Raw genomic sequence first — 27649 nt, 5'->3', positions numbered from 1 at the left:
GTTTAGATCCATTAGGTTTTTATTAGACTCTCATGTTTTCCATAACATATTGTCTACGTTTTTCAAACGTGTCCTCAGTTCCCCAAGTATTACAGCTAAAATTCTTCATTGCTTGTTTAATAAATACTTAAATAACCAGTCAGATGTTGGACTCACATGAAGTTCTGCACTATATCAGCACTTATACTTCTGCACAACAACATTATCCAGCCATCATGGTCATCAGGCAGTCTGTGTAGCACATTTACATTTTGTGACCTAACCTACATCTATAAATGATGCCCGTAAGCATATAGCAAAAATATCTTATCTCCGCTTGTTTACATTGATCTTTTCTTTTATTTCATTTTGAACTGAGAGCTGCTGTAACAAGGCATGAATTAATAAAGTTATTTGAATTTTGAATTATACTACCAGATACCAGCACAGCAGACACTCAAGGGTCTTACATAATTACTGCCATATTACAGTCAAATCAAATCTGTGACTAATAATCACTGCTAATGATCTTGCAAACCTGTTGCTCACATGCTGTTGTGCTCATTGCTCTCTATTGAATACTAAAGCCCTATATCATACTGGTATAACGCAGCGATGAAGTAAATAAGGGTAACAGTAGTCCCAGCTGTGGTCTACCTCCAGTAGGGGTCCTTAGGCTTAAAACAATTGCACATGCTTACCCTGCCTACCTTTGTGCAAATGCCTAAATGTAAATGTAAAGTAGAAAACATTACAGAAACATGAGGGAAAACTCAATGTGATGTGTTATGGGCGTCCAAAATAGAATCAGTAAAATAAACACAGTACACATGGTAAAACATGTCTGTAATTACCACAAAAATGTATATTGAATTATACATATGCTATACATATGACCATGGCAGTCAGTTAGTAGGGTGGTCGTCTACGAACCCCAGAGGTTATGGTCTTTAATTGTGGGCGCCTACTGTGTAGCTGTCTGTTCACAAAGAATTTCCCCAAGAGAATTAATTAATGTGATATCCGTGTTGACTTACTTTTAAATTCCTTGTTTATTATCAGTGGTGACGTGAAATAGTGGCTCCTGTACACCAGGGGGCAGCGTGTCCTCAAAGTGTGATCACAATCTGCCGTGATTGGACACAACGAAGAAGGAGGAGGAAGCAGAGACGATGGCTACAGCTGACAGTGGTTTGAAACCTCTTCAAAATGCCATGAAAATGGCCAAAGTAGCAATTCAGCTGGACGGAGAGAACAAACACAAGGTACGATCCTACACAGCTCCAGTATAAAGAGAACACGCAGCTGTAAGTTCACAGGGAGCAGTCTGTAGCGATGTAAACAGACGGAGGGGGCGGGAGCTGTTGGACGGTCAGCTAGCTAACCTGTCACTGTCAGAGTTACCGAGAGTCTGTTAGCGGCGGGAGGCCTTTAATGTTCACTCTAGTAATGTCAAATTTAATCAAGTGTTTACACTAATCACTGCTTTTTTTCTATAAACTATTCACTATTCCTGTAGTTAAAATATTACTAATGTAATTGTAGACGGTGTTTAAGGCTGCTGGTTCTTCTAGATGAGAGCTTCGTCACTTTAAACAGCTCAAATAAAACTTAATTTATTTATTTGATATAACTATTTTATTCTGCACCTATAATATCACTCACATCGAAGAACATTGTTTTACTGTCTTTGCTACATTTCACATTCATTAATGTAGATTCACGGGCCAAAAACAAAAATAAAAACAAAAAAAAAAATAAAACAAAACATAAACAGTATGTGTCTTTTTAAAAGAGGTCAAACTGTACATCTCCTGAAAACACAAAGGCTAAAAAACACTGTTAAGAACTGTACTTTACCTAACTTTTTGTATTAATTGTTTTAACTTTACATTTGTGCAAATAGTAAAAACAATGAAAGACAAATATAAACCTTTCTAGTTACGGTAGGTTAATAACTAATAAACTATCTCAGACATGTCACTAACTAGCAGAATAACAGTAATGTAATGACTGTAAGTATTTACTATTATATCAAGTCACTTAGAACATTTGATACTGGGTATCAGATATTTTAGCCAGATGTTCCTTTACAGTTCATTGTTAAATATAAAAAAAAAAAACACTTTTCAAACCATTAGCATTTTCAGCTACACTATTCTAATTTATCAAGCAACAAGGCCTAATGCTAATTATGTTAAGTGATTTTCATATGACGAGAGAAGGGACCAGTACAGTTACTGTATGACTGTTAGGCCAAGTTAATTTTCTGCTTAGGGGAACTAGTTATTTGGATTAGGTATCAGTATTATACAACCTGTCTATCAATGAGCTTAACACAGTGACATAAAGTTACTGTGTGTTCAGTAGTAACTTGTAAATGCAGAAATATAAATAATGAAGAACTGGAACAACTGGAAAAGTCAGTAAAACTATATTCAGTCTGGTCAGTTTGGGTGATGTACTCACTGGTAAAATATAGGAAAGAAAAGTTGTAATGGTCTGACATGCAACTGGCTCACAGACTGTCAGAACGGCGTCACACCATTTCAGGAACATCATGGAAAAGACAGGCCAGCCAATTCAGTGACCTTGATGAAGGTCAGCCGTTTATAATAAAGTTGTTTGATAATATGCAAGTTCTGCTGGAGATTTGATCTTTTAAACATGTCCAACACAGACAAATTGTTAATAAAAATTGACATTGTATCTATACTGTATATGGTTTAATTGAACCAATGCATAATAATCACTGTGGTATAAAGCATTGTTTACTCTCTACATTAATAATAAAAGATATTATATGCTCTCTTATGTTCTCTTTCCAGGAAGCGTACTGTGAGTACCTCCGGACAATCAACTACATATCACATGCACTTCTGGAGGAAGCTGGTATGCAAAGTAAGATCAGGCTGGTGTGTGGTGACGTGCTTTATGATAAGCTAGCTTTACCTGATTGTTTTCTCTGTTACTCCTTTAGTATGTTTACCTTTCATATTATACAGATTTGTCCAATAGGTCTTCAGTGAGCTTTGCAAAAAAAAACTTACATAGTACATAGTCGTGTGCATCTCCTACTCAAAATCTTTAATAAAATACTTTCAACAGAAAGTTAAACAATGCAAACTTATTGAACTAGTCATTACGATTGTGTTGCAAGACAAAGCATAGCTCACATCAAGAAAAGCTCTTAAATGTTTCACTGTGGTCAGATTATTGTATTTAAGTAATGTATGATGATTGCAACATTTGATTGATCAGGCATGTCATCATACTACTGGTGATATGCACCAGTTGAACCTGCTTCATTTTTAGTCTGGCTCCATATCCAAAGATTTCTTGAAAATTTATTTACCATTTAGAAACTTCTGGAAGTATTCAGACCCCTTGTCTCTGTGCATACTTTCTTGTGTTATATATTTACTTTTAAATTGATGCAGTTGTCATTTTTTATAGTTTGCTATAACTATCATAGTTTGGGAAGATAAATTAAATAACAGATTAAAGATAATAAAATAATCTGGGTCTGGGATTTGTTGGGGAACAATTATCGTATTTTTATTGATTTTGTTTTTGTTTGTTTGTATTTCACCATCTTTGCCTGCACAGCATTGATTTATTAGCCAGTGTATCGTCTATTAATGATAAAATTCTTATGTTGTCTTGGCTTGGTAGATTCATGATGTCTGCTAGTAAATAGTTTGTTGCTTTGTTAAGCTTTGCGCTTCATGAAATTAAAGTAAGAGAATAAAAGAAAGGGATTCTCCCAAGGGAATCTCTTGTAGACCTCTTCACTGGTGAGGCTTAGATCACGGTGTAAAGCCATTTGTAAAGAGCATTCCCAGGAGACCAGTGACTGCAATAATTTCAAAATGGATGAAACTTCCAGGGCTCTTCCCACTCTTGGTCATTCAGCCAAACTGAGTAACATAACAATAAGGGCTTTGTTCTGGGAAGTGACCAAAAACCCAAATTCAGAGTGGTAGGAACATGTGAGAGAGGCTGGGACAATGGTTCTCCTTTCAAAAAGACAATGACATGCAGCATAAAGGGCCACTAATTTTAGTTAAGTGAATCTAATTACCTGCCAACTGTTTATTTAGTACATTAATGCAGGTAGATACTAGATAGAGTATAAATCAGAAGCATAGATATGGGATAGGGTAAAGGATCACTTTACTCTTGACATATGCACACAATCCATATGCCGATATGAGAGATGCAGTATATAGCAGTAACGTAGGTAACCAGTTTCTTTGGAAATGTTGACATATTTGAGCTTGGTGAAAGGGGATATTTTAAAGTGACCTGCAAATCTGAAACATTTTTTGAATGCCGTCAGTTTTCTACTAGAGCCATGATGTTCTCAGATTCATAAAGGAAGAAAAAAGCCTGTGTTTGCGCATGTGGCAGTTAATGGATTGGTGAATGGGACCAGTCCAGACTTGCCTCGTGGGGACAAGCAGAATACAAACGGCCTCCTCTGCCACTCTAGTTAATCATAACCAGACTTGAACTAATCACCTTGAATACAGTGGTTGGTTGTTAGCACCAAATTGAATCAGTAGTAGTCCAGGAGTTTCTTTTCCTAACAAAGTCACTTCTCATAACTTTCTCTGTCTTCTCTTTCTTTCTGACCCGGCCACAGAGGAGAGGGACATGGTAGCGGTGGAGGAGGAGCGGATGCTGAGGTTAGCTGAGCAGTGTCTGGAGCGAGCTAAGTCATTTATGGGGAAGAGCACTGCCCCTCTTGATGTCTCTATCTCCTCTTCCTCTTCACCTGGCCAATCAAGGCCCCATCAGACTGCTGTCCTACCATGCGCCACTGCTCCAAACAATGGTGAATACACGAATACACCCCCCACCAATCAGAAACATCTTTTATAAACATACCCTGCCAACAACTGCTAACTTGGATCCTGCCCCAGGGGTCACAGATCAAAACTAGCCAATGTATAGCCACAGATTTTTTGTTTTGCAAACCAATCACTGTCTTTTGTCTCTGTGTTTCACCTCTGCTGTCACAGACCCACCAAGTCATACTCATGGTGAAGCAGCACGAAAAGCAACCAGCCCAAAAAAGAGCGGCCACCGCAGGGTGTTGTCAGATGGTGGAGGGGAGCCCTCACCTTTTCTGCCTCCAGAAATCTTCCAAAAACTACAAACAGTTGAGTCACAGGACACTAGCAAAAGGTAAAGGCCACATTTTATCAAAGACGGTAAATATTGCTCCATTGTGTCAAATATCCTTTGATGTGAACAACTCAACAACACAGTGTTCCAAGATATTTTCACTCACCTAAATTGACCAACTAGGTCTCAACAGCAAAATGATTTTTGAAATTTGTTGATGGTTATATAAGCTTTTTACAATAAGAATGTCATCTATGTCAATTTAACATATACTGCTTAAATTAAAAATTAGCTATAAACTAGTTTCAGTTTCCTGCTTTTCTGCATCACTTGGCAATGAAATGTGGTCTGATCTTCACCAAAGTCCCAAATATCAACAACATTTCTAAACTGATAAACCACAGTCATGTTTTTTCATGCATGTCTGTATTGAATATACCCATCAAACATACAAAGTGATGGTGGAAAAAGTTAGTGCAATAGTGTTTTAAGTAGGGTAAACCACCTTTGGCAGCAATAACCTGAAGCAAGCACTTCCTGTAGCTGTGGATTAGAGCTGCACGACATCCAGGAGGAACTTAGGACCGTTCTTCCTCACAGAACTGCTTCAGCTCAGACATATTTTTAGGATGTCTGGTGTGAATGGTTCTCATATGTCACTCCTCAGCATCTCTATTGGTTTGAGGTCTGGGCTCTGACTGGGCCACTCCAAAGGATGTATTTTATGTCTCTGTTTTCATTCTGTAATAGATTAACTTCATAAAAAATGGTGTCACAGTCATTGTAGTGGCCAAGATGACAATAATTCTAACTGTACAAACATTGTATTTGGCCATAAGTGAACCTTTGAATTTGATAACTGGTTGAACCTTTTGTGGCTGAGTGAAACACAAAGACCAGATAGGAGTTTGCTAAACAATTTCACTTCTCTGCAGTGTGAAATTCACTCCAGTTAAAATTAGAATAAGGCTGACAACAACATCAGTGTGAGCAATATGTGTTAAATTATGTCACAGTGTTAAGAGTCTATTCTAACATCATCTCCCTCAATTTACTGCCCGTTTTCAAAATGTGAGGTTCGGAGAGCAAGGCAGTATGCATGTAGATTAAATGTTAATGAAATACTTCTTCTTCTTTTTCGGCTTTTCGGCCCATCAGGGGTCGCCACAGTGAATCATCTTTTTCCACCTAACTCTATCATGGGCATCTTCTACCCTCACACCGGCCAACCTCATGTCCTCTGTCAAACATCCATATATCTCCTCCTTGGTCGTCCTCTTGCCCTCCTTCTACCATCCTTCTACCAATATATTCACTATCCCTCCTCTGCACATGTCCAAACCATCTCAGTCTGGCCTCTCTGACTTTGTCGCTAACGCAGGCAACGTGAGCCGTCCCTCTGATGTACTCGTTCCTTATTCTGTCTAACCTGGTCACTCCTAAGGAGAACCTCAACATCTTCATCTCTGCTACCTCCATCTCAACCTCTTGTCTCTTTCTCACTGCAACTGTCTCTAACCCATAGAGCAGAGCTGGTCTCACCACTGTCTTGTACACCTTTCCTTTGAGTCTTGCTGACACTCTTCTGTCACACAACACTCCTGACACTTTCCTCCACCCGCTCCAACCTGCCTGCACTCGTCTCTACACCTCTTTTCAACACTCCCTATCACACTGAACTGTTGACATTAAATGTGCATATTATCAAAGGAATAAATATAATAATAATCACTTAGACTTATAAAATGACTGTGGTGACCGCCTAATGTTACCTCTCTGGTTTCCTGACCAAAGATGGGTCCACATTTGTAGTTTGAGTGACAATTCTTTGTCTCCTCTGTATTTTGAATAGATGTACATTAAAATTAATGAAAGTCCAGGGTCACACAAAGGTGGAGGAGCAAGGGGATATGCAATACTGTAAGATAGATAAGGATAAACTTTTCACCTAAACTTCAGGCTCAGTACAGCAAAGGACATGTTCCAAAGGTTTGTACATGTATGGGAGTCTGCCTATGATTAGGGACATTAGTGTGCTTGTAACACACTCCACAGTAGAAGTTCATATCAACATTGAATTTTGTGTACTGTATGTACAAGGAAAAGACAGCTTATGGATTTTCTAGTTGTAGTAAGTCAACACGTTCACCTTTTGAATTGACCAACTAGGTCTCAACAGTGAAATGATTTTTGAAATTTGTTGATGGTTATATAAGATTTTTACAATAAGAGTGGCATCTATGTTAATTTGACATATACCGCTGAAAGTTAAAATTAGCTATAAACTAGTTTCAGTTTCCTGTTTTTCTGCATCACTTGGTTTGAAATGTGATCTGAACTTCACCAAAGTCACAAAACCACTCTGTGGTTTTCTAAGCTGATAAACCACAGTCATGTTTTTTCATGCATGTCTGTATTGAATATATTACACCCATCAAACATACAAAGTGATGGTGGAAAAAGTAAGTGCCAGTGTTTTAATATGGTCTTCTGAGATCACATCAGCTGATGCTGCTAGTGAATAGCACACAAACACTGTTTTGGTGTTTTAATAAATCAAGGTAGCTGTAAACCACACCAGATCTGATCAGATCACGTTGTAAGACCAGTTGTGCATACAATCAAGAAACTAAAGTTCACTCAATTTGTCTTACAAATTTATGTCATACATACAAGTCTAAACGTGATAAAATGATAATTCTGTCATAGTGACTGGTTTAGAGAAAGATTGTTTCATGTGCTGTTGACACGTACCTAAAGTAACATATTGCTTGTTTGTATTTTGTGCATGTGATGTAGGGAGCTGACACCCATTGAACAAGCATCACGCTTAAACCAGAAGTTAAAAGCCAATTATGAAGCTCGTCTGGCAAGGCTCACACCTGGTCAGGCCTACCAGAAGACGTCTTTGGTAAGAGTGTGTATGTGTCATTCTAAAAGTGTGTGGACAGCTTTCTTTCTTTTCTTTTTTTCTTTTTTTTTTTCAACAATTGCTGTGAGGGCAGTTTTACCAGTCACAACATCAAAGGGTTAAGACTTTTTGGTTTCATGGTACATGTTAGCATTTCGTTTTTTACATTCTTTTTTTTCGGCCTAAGGATGCATTTAATGGCAGTGACAGCTCTTTGGACTTCATATTGACTGCTAACAACAGGTTTCAAATACAAATGCAACACTTAAAATCAACTCTAGACCTTTGATCTGCTTACTAGTAAATGAACAAATGAGGGAATAACATACACTTGGCCACTGAGCAGCTTGTTGTCTACTTTTGGACACAGCCCAACTAAAATTTATAAACCAGGTATAAAAATGGTGTCACAGTCATTGTAGTGGCCCACAAAAACGAGATGACGATAATTGTAACTGTACAAACATTGTATTTGGCCATAAGTGAACCTTTGAATTTGATAACTGGTTGAACCTTCTGTGGCTGAGTGAAACACAAAGACCAGATAGGAGTTTGCTAAACAATTTCACTTCTCTGCAGTGTGAAATTCACTCCAGTTAAAATTAGAACAAGACTGACAACAACATCAGTGTGAGCAATATGTGTTAAATGACGTCACAGTGTTAATATTCTTCTTCTGAGGTTTGGAGAGCAAGGCAGTATGCATGTAGATTAAATGTGCATACTATCAAAGGAATAAATAATAATCACCTAGACTTATAAAATGACTGTGGTGACCGCCTAATGTTTCCTCTCTGGTTTCCTGACCAAAGATGGCTGCACATCTGTAGTTTTAGTGACAATTCTTTGTCTCCTCTGTATTTTGAATAGATGTACATTAAAATTAATGAAAGTCCAGGGTCACACAAAGGTGGAGGAGCAAGGGGATATGCAATACTGTAAGATAGATAAGGATAAACTTTTCACCTAAACTTCAGGCTCAGTACAGCAAAGGACATGTTTCAAAGGTTTGTACATGTAGTAATAGTAATAGTAGTAGTAGTAGTCAATATCAACATTGAAGTTTGAGTGCCGTATGTACGAGGAAAAGACAGCTTATGGATTTCCTAGTTGTAGTGAGTCAACACTGTACAGTATCAACAATATTGTGTTCGTGCAAGTGCAGGACAAAGTCTCAAATCCTAGTGAGAAGATATGTTTCTAAAAGTAAACAATTAAGTGATCGGACAGTCCTTAAAACACAAAAGGTTCACAACAACAAATATCACTTCACAACAACTTATTATGCTGTTCAACATTGGGTTTCTTCAGTGAAGAAAATATAATTTAGTAACCAGTTGTGATTCTTTAAAGTTGATTTAGAAGTTAGTGCAGAAACAGAACTACTACAATGAAAACTCTGGCTTCCTTATGTGTGTGACTGGTCAGTTAGAAAAGAAATCTAAGTAGTTTCTGGAAATAGTAAAAGTCCTCAGTCCAGCCAGTCCTCATATTTACGAAACGCACTGTCCTCAGATAGATCTATCAGAGATCATTGTTCAACACTGGGAGTGCTTGTCAGGGATGTTTGCGCTACTTCCGGTCCGCTATCTGCGTTCCCTCCAGTTGATAAGAGACTACCTGAGTGCGGGGTGAGGGCTGTCTGGAGGTCTCTGCATCGCACAGGGAGACGCTATTTAAAGTTAGCTAACGTCTCCGATTAAAGGACTTTCTTTCCGTGTCGTTTCCATATTTTAGCTTGAAAAGGTCATTGTTTGTGAGGTAAAATGATGGTAAGAGAGTCGCCGTTACATTCAATTTGTAACTTCGAGTTAGTCCTTCTCTTAGACACCATGTATGTTAAGCTAACTTTTTATTTTCCAAAATCCACTCTTTGTGGTGGTGCAAATTTTTCAAAACTAAATTAATAATGTTAACTTATCGTTCAGATACGGAAAGTTCAGCGTCAAGTGGAGCTCCGTGCTTACTGGAGAAAACTAAAGGCTTTTGTAAAGGTAAAGTAAAGTTAGCTAGGTCGGCTAACATGAACATGAATTAACGCTGCGCCAACTTTCACAAACACTTGTTTATTAGACTCAGCAGTGGGACAGTGTGCTGTTAAACAGTTTGTGTCGGTTCTCTGTATCAGCAAAAGTATTTTAGATGGAAATAAAATCAAATAAACGCATTCACCGTAGAAATATCTCATTTTTAGATTTTGTTCTGTTGGTTGACAATACGATTTGGTCCTTTTAGTTTTTTGATAAACCTGTTTTCATGTGTTGATATTGTAGATTTTAGATGGGAATTACATATGGACTATGACCTGGTGGCATCATATATCTCACTTATTTTTTTATGTATGTGGTATTTTGCTGATAATTACCCGAGTTCTTGTTTCCCCTTGTACTGCAGTATGTAAGAGATTGCTTTGTGCTTTTTCTGAAGCATATGGGATGTTTTCAATGGAAACAATTTATTTATCTTTATATAAACAACTTTACATATTATTTATCTCTGTATTTAATGTCACAAATGCATAAGTCATGCATGTTATCGATGGCTTTAATGCATATAATTACAAATATTTTTCTTTGTTTTTTTGCATTGCAGACACTCTCCCTCCAGCGGCAGATGATGGAGAATCTCATCATAGCCAAAGCCAGGCAGGATGCTGTATCCTTCTGTTGTGTCCTCTTTTCAGGCTTCATCTTTGTGGCGTGACTGGTGAAGGTTATGTTTTCACTATCCAAGTTTTTCACTACGGCAGTGTATTTTGCTTCTTGATCTGATAAGAATTTTCAGGTTGAAACGTGTATGTCAGGTAAAACGTGAGACAGGCTGTTTTACTTACTCTGGTATTTGAACAACTTATAGCTGTAAAATGAGCAGAAATCTCCAAAAACTGTATTATTAAATGGGAAAAAAAATCTCACAAATACAAATCTTATTTTGTAAGATTGTGCTGGAACACAGTTCAGGTGAAGAAAACGGCTAACGCAAAAGGAAAACACTACATTTAACTGCAGTGTTTTCTATTTCCAAAATAGCACCAAGATTCTGCAGAGTTTACACTGTATAACAAATCCAGGACACATGCTCATTTCCAACCTTGCCCTGTTTCATACTGTTATAGACTTTCATGTGGAAGTCACATCTTGCACTGACTGGCAACTAATTTTACCATTTGTGTCTGTCAAAAGTCAGACCACATTCACATGTTTTTAGTCTTTAAATATTAAACAATTTTGTAATAAAAAAAACTACATAGAGATTTGATTATTATTTTGTTGTAATGATAATGTGCCTAATTTCAGCTGAAAGCACCATCATTTTCAGTTGATTCATGTTAGGACTGTAATGTTTGGAGGTTTCTTTAATGATTGTTGCGACACTAGCTCCAGCGGAAGATGGAAGAGAGAAGGCTAAGGCTGCAAGAAGAAGCCAACAGGTACACCTTGATTTTAATCAATACATCTTTACTCTGTTTTGAGCCTCTGCCTTGTTTCTCTGTATCATGGGTGTCATTTTATACCAATAGCTGTTTGCCTCTTTTTGTTTACAAAGCCAAAGTCAAACGCGCACTTTGCTGCTATCACAACAATTCTAGCTTGTGTTGCCTGTGTGACTTAATTAGAATAAGTTAGTCTGTATTTACTTTGCATACCTGTCTGGAGTTACCAGTTTTAGTATATTCAGTCTTTCAAAGATCATAGAAAATTATCAGGTGTAATTTTTGTTTGATTTTGTACAAGTTAAGTTCCACTCACTCATACGTGTATGGGCTTACAAACTAGTGCTCTAAATTGAAAATGTTGGAAAGGTTGATTCAGTTTTAGAAATTATTTAGAGCCTCACAACAGTTGGTCACTTTTCATTTCTTGATTCAAAAGAATAAAATTTATTATCACAGGGAGCTTTATTGGACTCTATTCATACAGTTACAGTGGTGATAAATTCTAGACGGTAGTATGTGTCTCTAAGTGGATTTTTGGAAATCTTTGTGTTTGTCACTGCAGGAGATTTGCAGCATCTGGGGCAATGACTGCAGAAGATCAAGAGCAGCGTAGTCTCTACACCAATGTACTGGAATATGAGCAAGACCATGTAAGTTTTAAGTAGATGGTACAAAACATAAAATTATGACAAATGCTACCACAAGTTGTCTGAGCTCAAGATGATGCCTTTGGTTGAGGTTTTTTGCTCTGTTAAGTGTTAATTGTATGATTGTATTAAGAACTAAAAGGCAAATATCTCTACTCTTATGTTTAGCTGTTTCTAATAAGTCCTATTCACGTGAGCAAAATAACTCCTAAATTATACATTGATCATTGATTTTTGTGTTGACTAGTTAAATTAGCATAAAAAAACGTCAATCATATGAAATTATACATATGTTTGCCAAGAAGTCACTTAAACATTTCTTGTTTCTTTAGGATTGGCCCAAGCTATGGAAAGCCAAAATCAAGGAAAATCCAGATAATGTCACTTTAGTGCCACATCTTGTTTCCTACCTGCTCAGGTAACTGCCTGTGACATGAGCACTTTTACTAAAGTTTAAATTAATGTTAATATTAATAGTTAATATTATTGCTGTAGTGAAACTTGGTTAAAAGGTCAAATGTCATACTTTTCCATCCATCATTGTCCATGTTCTCAGTAATACTACACACAGTTGTCATATTTACACATCCTGCACAATTTATATATTCGGACACTAAACAGATTATTATTATTTTTTTTTTTTGGTGTGTTCAAAGGTTGACTGTGTGTTTTGCTGTCTTGTGTTGCGTCAGCCTTCCTGTCAATACATGATGATTCACAAGTGTTATCTTTAGGGATAGCTCCAGTTAGCATTGACTCTGTACCAGACACACTTTCTCATTCCCTGTTCTTTTATTTTTTACATAATAAATTAATACTGAAGAACTCAAAAATGTTAAATCATGCATATATGTCTACAGCAAAAAAAAAACTATCAGAACAGCATGAGATAGACTGCCGACCCGTTCAGTTGACCACACCTTTCACCTTATGACAGTTACGAATGGCTTTAGCACTGCTGCAGCCATCACCTGGATATATGGTTTAGAAGATGGATAAATGTTTTCACACTGTTAGCAGTATCTACATGAGGAAGTCCTTTGCCATTGTTTAGCAATAGTTAGTCAAGTGTTTCCACATATTTTTCACAGCACTCGTTACTTTTCCTTTACTCTTTGGTCTTGCTCATACCAACCATGTGAGTTGGGTTTATGTTAGGGAGTGTATGATTTGCTCATGATGTCACACAACTGCGTTGCTGTAGTGAAAACTGCAGCTGGAGGGCAGGAAATTATTTTCTACATTGAAAACACTAATCACAAAATACCTATATTTAGTTGACCTATTTTACATTTTAGTGCCTGTAGTTTGCTGCACAAGTTAAAAAGATTTGGTGCCTCACTGTAGTTTTTACATTTGTTACCATTTAGATCCTGCTTTACTCCAAATAAACCCAGACACGGGCTGTATACCAGATGTGTTATATTAATCTAAAAACTAAAATACAATTTGATCGGTAGCAAATTGTTGATCTGATACAGGATTCTAAAACTACCACTGTGCTCTATATAACATTATTAACTTAACCCCTCAGCTGTTTTCTTTAACGTTTTTTATTAAAAAGCTTTAAATATGCAGTAACAGTGTCACATAATGAGCTATCTTACTTTAAAAGTCCTGCAGTAGCGTAATAAATGGGTAAAAATCCACAGCTTTATAAAACCCACAGCTCTGACCAGATTCCCCTACGCTACTAGCTAGATCTGCACTCTGAGCTAACAGACAACTTACTTTTTATTTATTACATTAAACAATTTTTCTTTTTGTAGTTGCTTTTGTGATTTTTGCAGTTTTAACCCAGGAAACCCAGGTCTATAAGAATGAATATAGGAGTTGCTTAAATCTGTTCATCATGTCTAACATGCATCATGATTTTCTGTTTTTACCTACTTATCCTAATATCACCTAAACTAGCTCAGTATGGACTTTTCTACCTCTCCCACGTTCTACTTCTACTATACCACCTGCCCTCCGTTTTAACTTCACATCATATTACTCACATGATGCATGCAAATTACCTATTATAGAGGCCAAGTCACCTAATGCATAACTCCATTAGTCTTTTTCTTAGTCACCTAGCTCCTGCATAGCCTGCAGGTTTGTCTTGGGTCATTATCCTGTTGAAATGGAAATCACAGATGGGATGGCGAGTCACCATAAAGTATTGTGGTAGTCATGCTGGTTCTAAGTGTTCTCCGTTCTGAATAAATCACCACCAGTAAAGCACACTTACCTTCTTCACCATGCTTCATCGTGGGCATCACACATGAAGCCTCCATTCTTTCCTAAAACAGCAGTGCACAAAACAATTCTATGTCCGTGTATATTGTAATGTCAATTACTGGACCAGCAGAATTCTCTTTCTCCAATTGGCCTCCCTTATTTGTGTTTTAATAAAACAAGGGAGTTTTAACAAACTTTTAAGCAGTTTTGACCATGAAGGCCTGGTTGTCACGGGTCCTCCCCAAATATTTGTGTCTGCTACTTGAGCGCATTTCAGGGTTGCAATGAGTTACCTAAATAAATGTTCCACATTTAAAGTAATGTTGAGCAGCTTTGTGCCATAATATGGCATTCAATGACAATTCACTGACACCTTAGCGAAGCTACTGAAAACAACAGTTGCTTTATTATTTACACTTCCCTGTCCATAATGGAAAAACATTAGAACAAGTGTAGGAGTGCCTTGCTAGCCAAAAGGTTATAGTGCATGCCTCGTAACTTCAGCGTCCCTGATTCAAGTTACTAATATTTGCACTGTGTCCTCAGCCAATCTGATCACCCTTTGGTGAAACTTTTGAAGAAACACCAGTACCGGATTTACAACAGACTCTACCCCATTGTGAGTAAAGGCCACCCACAGAGTCCTGCTCTGCCACTGAGAGCTTCTCGCAGCTCCCACAACCTGCTTCATCTAGGTAGGAACAAAAACTAGGTGTTGAATGTAAAGGTGTTTTTAACCATACATACTTGTTAACTCACTATACAAAACCACCACTGTTACTAAACAAAAGTGCTTTTCATTTGTCTGTGTGAAAAATCTGTGGATCATACAGAGACACAGAGGAAGCCAACCAGAACTGTAAGCAGCAGTGGCCAGAGCTTCAGCACTGACTCGTCACTCTCTCATGACCTCCACGTTAACTATGATGAGGATGATGTGGAGGATGTGGAGGAGGCTAACCCACAGGTGACAGTGGACCGGGAGAACTCGTTTGAAGATTTGGAGCAGTTTCTGACCCAGCTGGACTGGGCCCCTCCACACATCAGCACAGACGACACCACTTCAGATTTAGAGACGAAGTGTGATCACTTGATGTTGGACGAGAGCCATGTTCAGGAACTTGAAATGAGAGCTCTAAAAGAACACCTTAAGGCCGTAGTCAAAGACATTCATATAGCACTTGGTAAGCATGATGATATTGTGTATGAGGGGGTTGACAATTAACAGTGTTAATTTAACCCTAATGTGTTAAATATTCAATTATAGGTTGATATTTTTCTTTTATTTCAGATCAGCTTCTATCACTGTGTTTGCTGTCTTTTGAGTGTCTCAACACTGCCAGCTCTAAAGACCTGTGCTTAGCCAGCATAGAAGAAGCCTTCTTCATGCCCCTGTGGAGCGCCCTGCTGGCTCTGTTCAGGTACTACAGCTTGAAACCCAAAGGCCAATAAGGTCAATTTATCCTTGTGTTCATCTGTTACAGTATCCCTGGTGTGCTCGGTGTGTCTGTGAGAGTCCAGACAGACTCCTTATGGATATCCGCATGCAGTTTGAGTACACTGTACATTTTTGTGTGAAGCGGTTACAGTTACTGTTTTTTTTTGTTTGTTTGTTTGTTTTTTTGCTACAGTCAGGAGCAATCATGTTTTCTGGTTTTCCAGCACATATGTGGAATGGGATGGATTAATTTAATCCATGTCCATCTAGTCACTTAATCTTAACAAACATGGGACAACTGTCAGTCAGATAAAAATGGGCATCACAGCATTAGTGATAACATACAGAGTAAACTTTAAGTTCCTTCTTTTCTTTGAAAGAGAATTGGCTTGTTTTTGATTTGTTGGTGTATAATGAAATGATTTTTGTTTACAGTATTGCCAGTTGATACATTGGCATTGTGAGTTATTATAAATGCTCCTTGTATGTTGTTTTTTTTTTTTTTTGTGTGTGTTTATATGGTTATTTATATAGTTATATTGGACTGTTACTAGTTTTGTCTGTTTGTGTATAATTCAGCAGAAAACTGCAGAGTTAAATGTTGCTCTTGCTTGCTCATACATACCTGTGGTTATAAGAGCAATGTGCTGTTGAGATGCAGTTGGGGCTTTTTCTCTCTTTGTTTGTTTTTGATGACAGTAATGCTGTTACTTGTATTAAATGGAAAAATATGTAGGTATGTCTGTAATAGTTTAGTAGTAGTGATTTTGGCTCCTATATTGAAGAGGCCCATGTTATTCTCTGCAGACCCACCTACACTATAATTCCTGGCCCCGGTAGGGCTTTATATTGTCAGGGTGTGGAGTTGGTTCTAGCTGTGGTGCTATAAAGGGCTTTTCGACTGTTAGAGAACTAGTTAGGTTCTTGTTCACAAACCAAGTTCTGAGCATTTCAATCAAAAATGTATAGGACGGACATGGAAGGAAATCATGGCCACATCTGTGTCATGAGTTGTCATGTACTAAAGTCATGGAAGCAACATGGAGCAACTCCAATCTAGAAGGTGGTGATGATGCCTTTAAAGGATATTTTCCAACCACATAATAAAGAAAAAGCGTGTTCCCTGTTTCCTGTTCCCTAAACAAAGTAGACTTTCAGTTTCAGCGTGGAGACCTGCATTTCAGTATGAAGGTTCTCTGAGGTCTCATTGCTTGAACATGTGATCCTCCATCCTGCAGATTATTACTTTATTTTATTTAGTGTTGACTGTTTATTAATATACTACAGCTGCAAATACTCAGGTTTCCTAGAAATACAGAGCCCTAGTCTCATGTCTCATTGACCAGCATGTGGCAGTGCTGCTCTGTGTTCAGTTCATCAGACTCCCCTCCTGGTTTGACATATAGACAACTACTAATGTCAGGAATGTGAGGTTAGTTGACTTATTTTCTTTTGTTCTTTCACAGTTCACAGTGGCTGAAATCAAAGTGAGGCCACATTGAATTTTTCCTTTTTTCTCTCGGCTAGAGGTTTATTTTTAAGAAATATTAAAGAAATGGGTTATTGTGGGTTTTAGTTTTCACTTTTTGCTCCTGATTTCCCTGAATTTAAAGTTTGATGTCCTGCTGCTCATGTCACTGCTAAAGGTCTAGTGCTGGCACAAGAAGCATGTAGACAAACTCCTGTAACACTGAGGTTCCCAAACATTTGTCTTGGTGTCTCCATCCGCAAATTAAAAAAGTCACTTGCTTCTGTCTTTCTCAGGAAGGTCAACAGGGAAAGGGAGCAGGCCTTTGAGGCAAGTATGAAACTGTATCGGGATGCCTCACCTGAAGATGTTGGTGTCACGTCAAAACTGTTCCCCCAAGAACCTTGTTTGCAAGGTTCCTACCCCTACGAGTCTGCTGTGCAGGAGCTTAAGCTTATTCTTAAGGACTGTTGTCCACAGAGGAAGTTGGAATGTATTGGTGAGTCAGACTGGGTTTTTAAAATGTTCTTCATATTCTTCTCAGGTGTTAGTCTTAAAGCGCTTAATTTAGTTTCCTTAAACTTCTTTTCATTACCTTTGCTATGTTGCAGTTAGGACGTTACGCCAGATCTGTGTCTGTGCTGAGGAGTACAGGTGTCTTCATGAGTCCAACTCTACACCCACAACAGCCGCCATGTGAGTAAATCATCAGCTGAGGCAAGTGCCAGTTCTTTGAGGTGTTGGTTTTACTCACTGCAGAAAATGTAAATCACTCACTGTAGGATTTTTAACAAAGTACAGAAATTTCAAGAGTTTACTAAGAATACTATGCAAAACAGTGCTAGGCAATTAGACTGCATTTATTTCCTCATTTAGTTATTTATTTATTTTTTGTTGAATTCATTCAAATCACCCCATTAAACTTCAGAAGAAGACCCATTTCTTTATAAAGTTCCTACTTACAATAGACAAAAAAAAAAAAAACATTCCAAAGTCCAGTGGAAGTACTCAAACATGTTTTAAGAGCTTGGCCTGTCAGGCCCTATCAGTATTCATTTAGGACTGACACAGCAGGGGTTGTACTAGGTCTGTTGCCCCCCTATAGAGTGCCTCTCCCTGGCTAGCCCTAAAATTGGGTCGTTCTGTCTGGGTTTGGAACAGACCCACTGCCCAACAGGACACAGAATGAAATGAGATTTGAGTCTGTGACGATGCTCAGTTGAGTTGGACAAAAAGGCTCAGTTTCTATAATGGAATGCTCTGTAAACTTCACTGAAACTGTTTACTGAAACCTTCAGGAAGTGTGTATAATATCATAAACCACATCCAAAAGAGAGAAAGCAATAATGTACTTAAATCACACTCATTACTGCTTAACTTAGCCCTTATCTATGTACTCGACACACTGATAATATTGTGGCATCTAAGTTCACTGTTCACTATCCATTTACTAACCATGTATCAACATTTTCTGAGGTGAATGGGTGCATCTAGTCTTAGTTGTACAAGCAGACACAGAGAGTTCTAGTGGACACTGTAGCAAACCAACTGAAGGCCATATATATTTGTTTTCTAGAGTGGGTGGGGATCTTAGTCCTAGAAAAGAGTATTTACTGGGTTGTTTGGAAATGTAGTCTTTAAGGGTAAGGTTGGACACTTTTTAATACAACCTAAAACATCTAACTTTACACGAAACCCACAGGATATATCACCAACATTAAATATGTTTTTCCTTTTACTTACCAGTTAATGTTTTAAAATCCTCTGTATAGTGTGACCTATACATATTTGAGTCTTGTTCCTTCATATAGACAGTTTTTTCCCACATTTTCCTGTCCTCATCACTTCTCTTTTGTTGTGTCCACTTTTTTTCTTTTTTTAAGAATGGCTGAGACCATGTCTCTTGCTCCATATCTGTCTCTTTGTATTGGAGCATGTGAAGTGATCAGAGACAGCAGAGTAGAATAGTTGAGTGGGTGTAGCACTGGTGAAAGCTTTTTGTCCAGAGAAGTAGTGACGTTGAAGGATTTGTGTATGTATATTTACTCTACCCTAAAATATACAGTAACAAAATACACAATCATTCTGCACAGAATTAGTTTTGTTACTTGGGAACAAAAGTCAAACATAGCCCAGACACAGAAGGGTTCAGAGTATGTTTTTCATTTTCTTCTTTGTTTTAGAGGCCAAGAATAAAATCATATCTAACCTCTCAGGATACAATTTGTAATCATCTATGGTGAAAATCATTGCAGCCCGAGCAGACTGGAAAATATGTGAATAAGAACCAGCACTTCAGGGGAAAGTGTTTGTTTGTTTGTTTGTTTTTTTGTTTTCATAGCATTAGTAGCTCATCACAGATCCATTGTAATTTTACAATATGGAACTGCAGGCATTGGCCACTGGCAATCCACCAATTTCCTTCCTTCCATAAGTGATTGCTTTGCTTAGTCTCTCTAAAAACAGCTTCCTTTTCTGCATGTCACTCAGTTTTTCGTATCAGCGCCTAACGCAGAAGTTGGAAGTGCATTTGTAACTAATCAAAGTTGTAATGACAGACAAGCTTATTAGTAATGTATCCTGATATTTTGATATGTATTTTTAGGTCCATGTATATTGTTTCCATACCATGAAAACCTTTTCATTACACTGATGCACACATACACACACATACACACACATTATTGTACTAATTGCCCTCTTTTATTAATTGAGCAGCGTTTTTGTCAGTTCTTTGTCCTTGACCAACTGGAAGCTCATTTGTTCTCTTTTGTGCTTTTCTCCACATCTCTTTCTCTTCTCTCTTCCATTGTGCTGATAAATTAGTCACCACTGTTTCTCTAAATCCTGTCAAAAATTATTTTCCCTTGTGCTCTTTTTAAATCCGGCACCAAATTGGAATGCATGTCAAAGCCATAATGGAACCTAATTTTCTTACTGAAATTTGTATTTATGTCAGTGGTCAACACACTTTATATCTCTGGAATGCAGAGACACCAGTTTTCATGTGAGAGGATTGATGTGTGTGTTTACAGTAGTGAACTAAGAAGATTATCATTCAGGGCTGTGATTGTGTGTATGTGAGGTCCAACTCTGTGTGGTTACATGAGCCTGTCCACACCTTCCAGAACCTGCATAAGGAGAGTATCCAGTTGCATGTGACCCGTTCTGTCTAGGGCCGGCAGCCTACCTTCTCACGCAAACTTGCAAGCAAGCAGTTAGACCTGCGTGTGAGTCTTGATAAACAAATGGTCACTGTCTGCACACAAGGAGAATACTATCAGGCTGTCATCATCTCCCAGGCTGTAATTTGTCCTCCCAACAGAACTCAGGGAGAGGAAAAAAAGCTTTATCATTTCCATCCATGAACACGCATCCCATTAAGAGCTACACTGGATTTTCAATTCAGTCCCCTGGGGAGTGCATGCCATCGTACTGTAAATGTCACCCTGTTTTTTTCCCCTTTTCTTCTCTGTATTTATTTACTTCTGCTTTCCTCTTTTACTCAGTCTTCTTTCTTTTGACAGCGGTGCAGACGACCTCTTGCCCATCCTGTCCTTTGTGGCGCTGAGGAGCCAGTGTCCCCAGTTAGTGTCTGAATGTGCTGCTTTGGAGGAGTTCATTCATGAAGGGTGAGTCTTCATGATGGTAATAAGATAGTGAATAAAGGTCTTTTTCATTGGCACCAAATACAGAAACATGAGTCATTAAATTAGATAGTTTGCACAGTTTTGAAAGATGTTCACTTCTATGATACTATTCCTGCATTTGAGAATGGTCTTGGATCTAAACGAAATCTTGGACTGTTCTTACCACAGTGACTGCTCTAATTGATTAGATATTTTCAGAACAGATAAGTTATTAGCCAGTTTGAACTTAGCATTGGTATTTCATTGTAGTAATAAACCTTTATATAATCGGAAAGTGACTCTTTGATAATAAAATTTAAAAGATCCTTATTAAAACTTGTTCAATCTTAAAAATAAAATAACTAAATTGATAAATGGTCTGCACTTATATAGCAGTTTTCTACCGTATTAGTAATCAAAGCACTTTTACACTGCTCCAGTTCACCCATTCGCTCACACAAGCACAGACGCACACTCAAACACCATAGGCAGAGCTGCCATGCAGCTGACCTGAGACACTGGTGGCAACTTGGGGGTTAAGTATTTTGCCCAAGGTCACAAGCTCATGTAATGTACTTCTTGTGCCAGTCACACAGTCCAGGAGGAATCGTAACTATTGATCCCATGATTGGTGAACAACACCTCTACCTCCTGACCCACAGCTGCCTCAAAATGAAATGTAGAAAGAGATTACAGATGGACATCAGAAGGGCTGTTGTTGACTGTTCACTATCCATTTACTAACCATGTATCAACATTTTCTGAGGTGAATGGGTGCATCTAGTCTTAAAATAGTGTTGTAAGAATATGGTACAGTTGCCACTAAAGCTGAACACATGTTAGCAAATATGAAGATATCAGTCAAGTAGGACAGTTAGGGAAGGCAGGTGGTCTTTAGTTCAACATCATAATGAGTGTCATTGCATGTAAACTCAGACCCAAGAGGTCTGCTCACGGCCTTAAAAAACAGTGAGTTGTTACAGCCAGCTGGTGAGATTTGCAGTGGCCAAGGAATGTCAGGATATTTGGGATTTGGTTTTTCTTTGCTATAAAAGTCCAAATTAAGTCCCACTTGATGTTTATGTAGTTTAGTGGGTTGGAAGGGTTCAAGTGAAATGCTCTGAGAAGGCCGAGTGAGTCTTTAGTGTTTTAGTGATGATTGACTGAGTCAGCTGGCTGTCAGGTATAAAGCTTAAAAAAAAAGGTATGTGGAAAGTAAGATGGGAGTGACATGGTATCTAATGAGGTTGAACATTTAATCTTACTTTGAACTTTTTGTAATTCTGTGTGCATTTTAAATAAAACCAATGCACACAACACAGTGCCTTGGTCTATGTTGAGTCACTGCACACTTTTACCTTCTCAGAGTCAGTTAGGTTTAGTCTTTTGATAAAATGTTTGTTCATAGATTCATTTAATTACCTATTAAATTGAATCACTTGATCCATTTACTCCAGAGAGTGTGACCTCTGTTTGAGCATCTGTGTCTGTGACTGTCTTCACAAGGCTATCTACAGCAGAAATGTTTTTCCCCCAGTGTTCTGTCTGTACGTTTTTTGTCAACAAAAAATATTACATTTACTTATATTTGCTTATGCTTCTTTCAATACATGTACAATAGCTTTCCTGGACAATCCCTCCCACCCACTGCTCAGTGTGTTGGTTGGACAGAGGAGCACGTTCAGCCAAAGACTTATTAACATTAAATGCTCCACAGAGCGCCACAGGAGATCCTTTCTACCTGTGGCAATCAATCTGTACAATTCCTCCCTCCTCTGTAAGGGGTTGGGGAAGTGAAACTGTCATATACTTGCTGTGCATATATTGACTCAATTTCATTTATCTATCTACGTATTCTGTTTATATATTGAGTTTTCAGTATTGATGTTATTGTGTATTTATGTTTGTGTATTTATGTTGGTGTTGGATCTTTCCTGGTTGTTGTTCCCTTTCTTTCTGCCTGTTTTGAGAACAATGGTAATGAGGCAAAACAATTTCCCTCTGGGATCAATAAAGTTTTTTGAATCTTGAATCTTACCAGTTTGGAAAATGGATCACTCTCACTAACTTGTGTGTACCTTCACATTATATGGATGTTTTTAGCAAAATGAATACTTATATTCTTATGGTCAGCAGTAACATTATGTTCTAGCAGTTCTGTTTCTCTCTGTGACTTTTTACAGTTTTCTTTAACCCCAAAAGTTAAAATAAACAAAATAACTCACCACTGGATTTATCACTTGTATGTCAACACTTACTTCTCTGTTTCAGTTATTTGATAGGAGAGGAAGGCTACTGTCTGACCTCCATGCAGAGTGCCTTGGCCTATGTTGAGTCACTGCACACCGGAGGAACTCATCTTCCAGCTCAAACACTCATTTGAAAAAGGTAAAGTCCATACTTAACGTCTTGATAAATGTTTTAAAAACACAATTTACCAGAGGCACCTTTTTGCATCTAGTCCTGATATGTTGTATAGTGCAAATCCCAACCACTGAAATAAAGAGCTGATGGTCATTAAGCAACTGGAGAAAGTATCTACCAAAGATAAAACTGACACCATTAACAAAAAACATTTTGGTTTACATATTTGCAAACCAAAATGTTTTGGTTGTCTCAATACACTGACTCTTTATTGGGTGTGATCACTGAGACAGGATCAACTGTGAAGCACAGGTCACTCTCTGAGCAGTTTTGCCAGCAGTTACGAGGAGGGATGGGGAAAGAAGTGGAAGGAGGAAGGGAGTGAAGTAGACTGAGACTGATGCATTACACTGAGGGATGAGTGTGTCGCCGAATGGCTTGTCTGGTGCCCAAGGTGATGTTTCCACACTGCTACTCAGCAGGACGGGGTGTGATGACACTGAGCATTATAAATTGTGACATCCTCAACTGGCACTCTCCAAAACTCTCAGTGACACAATGATTCCACTGCAGCTAAATATTTAACTTTGCAGACCGCTTTGCTCCATGGAGTTGTGTCACTCATCTGCCGGGTCACTGGGTTGAGAAGTGGGAGCATTCAGATTATTATACACTGTAGGAGCAGATCAAGTTTTAAATGCCTGGTTGATACAATATTCTTACGTGTGACTTTACACATCTTCTTTTATGGAACACAGCTTTTGACAACATTGACTGTGACTTTTTTGTAGTATACAATATACAGTCCTCTGCAGACTGTGTCAGCCTGGAAAATAACTTTGACATTGTGGGTCTTCTTTTTGCTGAGAGCGAATCACAGCACCACAGCTGATATTGGTAATGTTCAGGGACAGGAAAAGGTTAAAATGTGAGTGATCAAATTAAACCGCTCCAAGCTCCCCACAAAGTTTAAATGACAGTTTATATAATGACGTCATACAGTGACAAATTCTCCACTTCTTTGATTCATTTATTGTTGTGGAAGGGTGTTAGACATCTTAGTTAAATGTCTGTCACCTTAATCAATTAGTCTTATAGTTTCAGTACTTATGAAAGAGACTTATGTATGTCAATTCTAAATTGAAGACTTTTTTATAAGAAGCCAAAGAAAGGATCAAAGCAAACATCTATATTCTAGATATTGCGAAAGAATGTATTATATTATAGTTAAAGTAAATAAATAAATGTAACGTAACCGTCTTGTGTTGTAGGCTGCTGCGAACCTCATCAGTTCATCTCACATTCCCACCACCGACTCTGCACCACAGACACAACAGAGGCAGCAGGTGAACTGTTGCGGGCAGATGCATGTTATGTTGCACAAAATGCGACCTGCTGTATATTTAACTGAAGAAATTCCTTTTGCTTAGTTTCCAACTGAGGACTAACCAGTGCCTATGAGTCATTTCAAATCAGGGTCTTCTAGTTCAAACTTCTCCTTCCAGCTTTTTGAAGAGTCTGCTGTATGTGCTTAAGATTGGTTTGTCTTAGGTTACCATTGGAAGTGGTGCTGCTGATTATGTTAGTGCTTTTAAATAACGGCATTACTACTGAAGGTTTGTATAGTGTGAATTGGAACAACCATGTGTGTACACTTTGTTTAAAAAAAGAAAAACTAACAAAAAAAAAACCCAATGTCTCAGGCTGATACTGCATCAAAACATGTGTAAATCTGTGTACATTGTGGCTTTTCATGTGTTTTACAAAAGCCATGTATAAGTAAACAGCATGTGTATGATTGATCATGTGCTTTTAAGTCTCATACACTTGGTTGTCAGGTTGTTCATGGTTGAGGCTTTACTGGATGTTTGAGTTCAGACAGTTGATCTATTTGTAAAAATCTACAGAACAGAGTAATTGTCAAAGACACCACATAACATACACTGGAGCACAGGAGAACTGTTTTTGGGGGGAAAAGTGCTGTTTCTAGCATCTGCTGACAGTGTTGGTTAACATTTTAACAGGCTACCTGACCTGGACAGCAATATGGTCCAGGTCAGGTAGTCCTCTTAGTGGGTAGAGATACTGTTGCACTTTGTTAATTTGCTCTACTTTTAACCTATGACATTGTTCACAAACAAAGCCGCAGGGACTGCAGTTACATGTTCATTATCATTTGGAAGTGTGATGTGTTTTGGTTTTTGCCTCCATGTCTATATACATACATTTCTATTTTTAACTTGAATTCCTTTTAAATGCCAAGCTACAGCCTAGTTTAGACATGTCTCCCATTCTCCAATTTTAATTTCCTTGACTTGTCTACAGATCTTGCAAAATACAGATCTAAATATTTGAAATTTAAATTATCCACTGGCACATTTAAAGGGTCTTAGAAAATATTAGATGCATTCAACTATGTCAGAGTTTTAAAAAATGCTTGTCAATCAGATTGCATGCAGACACCAGAGTGAATGAACGTGTTTTTATTGTTTTCATTATTTTGCCCACTATGTGCAATTATCTTAAATTGAGTCCCCATTTTCTAAAGCATCAACTATTTTATTGTTCTTTTAAGTCTTTAGTGGCTGCTATTGGTTTCCATTTCTTTTACCACGGTGTACAAATCAACCTGAAATTCTAGAAACGTGCATCGTATTGTTGTGCTGTTGTAGTGCATTCTTGCACCAACACTTAACTCCCAACATCAGAGACCTGAAGCAAGGTAGCAACAACATGTCTTCAGACAAAAGGACCTACGAGGATATGATTACCAACTTAATGTCAAGCCGGTTTACAGTGTTTACAAGTCAACTTTTGAAATGTACGGGAATAAATAGAAACCAGTTGCTCCAGGAACATAGCAATGACTATAGCATAGCAGTGATTTGTGTTTTGTGTTTAAGACTTGCATCAAGTAGACTTGTCTCCAGTGTCTGTTCGGATTTTACTTGATCATTTAAAAAAAACAAACAAACAACAAAAAACTACAGTTTGTCATTTAATTTTTGCTTGAATGTAATATTTAATATTTTATTTTGAATGGGTCCAAAAGATGTGAAGATAAACAATTTTGGATTTGTTACCAGTAACAACAAAAAAACTGATTTAAGTCTGACACAAATGTTTATGTAATTCCAATATAAATGGCAGGATGCTGCCATATATTGCACAGTGGATGAAGCCACTACATTCATGGAAATGATTTATTGTACATTATCTGTTGCTTTAAAAACTAAATGTGAATATTATTTTGTTATTAAACTGTTTTAAACTGTGAAAGCTTAGGGATGTTGTTATGAGACTGAATGTGTGTTTTGGAGCCTCAATAAAAAGAACGGAGAAATAATGGAAATGTATAAAATTGTGACCTTTGTTACCTGGGTAAAGAGGGCCATGTTTCTTAGCAGCATTTGAAGAAGCATAGCTGTGACGTCGTTGATGCTGTTTTTTTTATTGAGGAAGTCTACTCAATAAATTCATTCATTCAACAAAGTTGAAAGTACTAGAAGTAATAAAACAACTCATTGATCATTTCTGAAAATACAAGTAGAAATTTAAAGTTGAATTAGTTAACTAAATTAAGCAATTTAAGTTCAAAGTAAGCAAACAAATACAATAGAATAAGCAAGCAAGTGATAGTTGTTATATTTGTACATTTATAGGCTTTAATATGGGTTAGGCCATATAAGTTTGGAATGGAAATGTATAAAATTGCTGAGTACAATGTAACAGAAATGTGTTTAATATAATATTGGTTACCCAAGACATTCTCAATCCACTGCCACTGATCTTCGTTTAGCATGCTGACACGCTGCATTACAGTGGTGAATATGTTACACATTATACTAGTAAACATTAGATATTGTACATGTTGACGTTAACACTTACTGTAGCTTGAAGCCACTGCTGCCCCTAGCTCACTCCCCAGAGTCATTAAAATGACTCTCTCAAAGCTGATTTTTCATATATTATGAAGAGTAAAAACCTAAATCGAAGCTGGAGTATTCGACAGAACAGCCAGGATTAACCTTTCTACAGACAGAATTTAGAAAAGAAAGAAAAGCAGTCTCTGCCTTTTCACACCTAGTCCTAACAGGAGCTGATGTGACTGGGTTTATTTCTCGTTCTGCTGTCAGCTGATAGGGTGTCTATGTGGGGATGATGCAGGTGGTTTTGATGGGCACATGGCTGAATAGCAGCAGGAGCATGTGAACTTGAAGAAAAAACAACATGCCACACTGAATCAGTCAGAACACCACCAGCAGCCACTGTAGCACCACTCAGCATGACACCCTGCTCTTCTTAGCGTTCTCTCGCTCTTCATCTCCATAAATGTTCTTCTTCTGTTCTAATCTGTCGCCCCCAAGTTAACTGTGGTTTTAGAGGTCTTTGGGTCCATTCAATTCAAAATTCAGTTTTAT

General features: G+C 37.8%; 1 protein-coding gene across 3 annotated transcripts; it reads left to right on the top strand.

Annotated features, from left to right (window-relative positions):
- The first annotated feature begins 1131 nt into the window (after window positions 1-1131).
- Window positions 1132-26185, top strand: vps9d1 (VPS9 domain containing 1). Of its 3 annotated transcripts, none has more exons than XM_026365490.1 (17): window positions 1132-1244; window positions 2808-2871; window positions 4628-4819; window positions 5007-5172; window positions 7912-8023; window positions 10616-10678; window positions 11401-11453; window positions 12022-12109; window positions 12439-12524; window positions 14876-15024; window positions 15163-15513; window positions 15621-15750; window positions 17532-17734; window positions 17847-17931; window positions 20763-20867; window positions 23136-23252; window positions 24500-26185. In XM_026365490.1, exons 1-16 carry the CDS (start codon window positions 1152-1154, stop codon window positions 23245-23247), a joined length of 2052 nt encoding a protein of 683 aa, XP_026221275.1. In that variant the 5' UTR covers window positions 1132-1151; the 3' UTR covers window positions 23248-23252; window positions 24500-26185. The 3 variants fall into 3 exon arrangements, with proteins under 3 accessions (XP_026221275.1, XP_026221274.1, XP_026221276.1); XM_026365489.1 differs by having other exon boundaries at window positions 2808-2880; XM_026365491.1 differs by lacking the exons at window positions 23136-23252; window positions 24500-26185 and having other exon boundaries at window positions 2808-2880; window positions 17847-17952; window positions 20763-20843.
- The last annotated feature ends 1464 nt before the right edge of the window (window positions 26186-27649 follow it).

The sequence above is a fragment of the Anabas testudineus genome, chromosome 6, assembly GCF_900324465.2.
Source record: "Anabas testudineus chromosome 6, fAnaTes1.2, whole genome shotgun sequence".
In the NCBI taxonomy this organism is placed as follows: domain Eukaryota; kingdom Metazoa; phylum Chordata; class Actinopteri; order Anabantiformes; family Anabantidae; genus Anabas; species Anabas testudineus.
The sequence above is the reverse complement of the archived record's forward strand: the minus strand, read 5'-3'. Positions and strand labels throughout refer to the sequence as shown.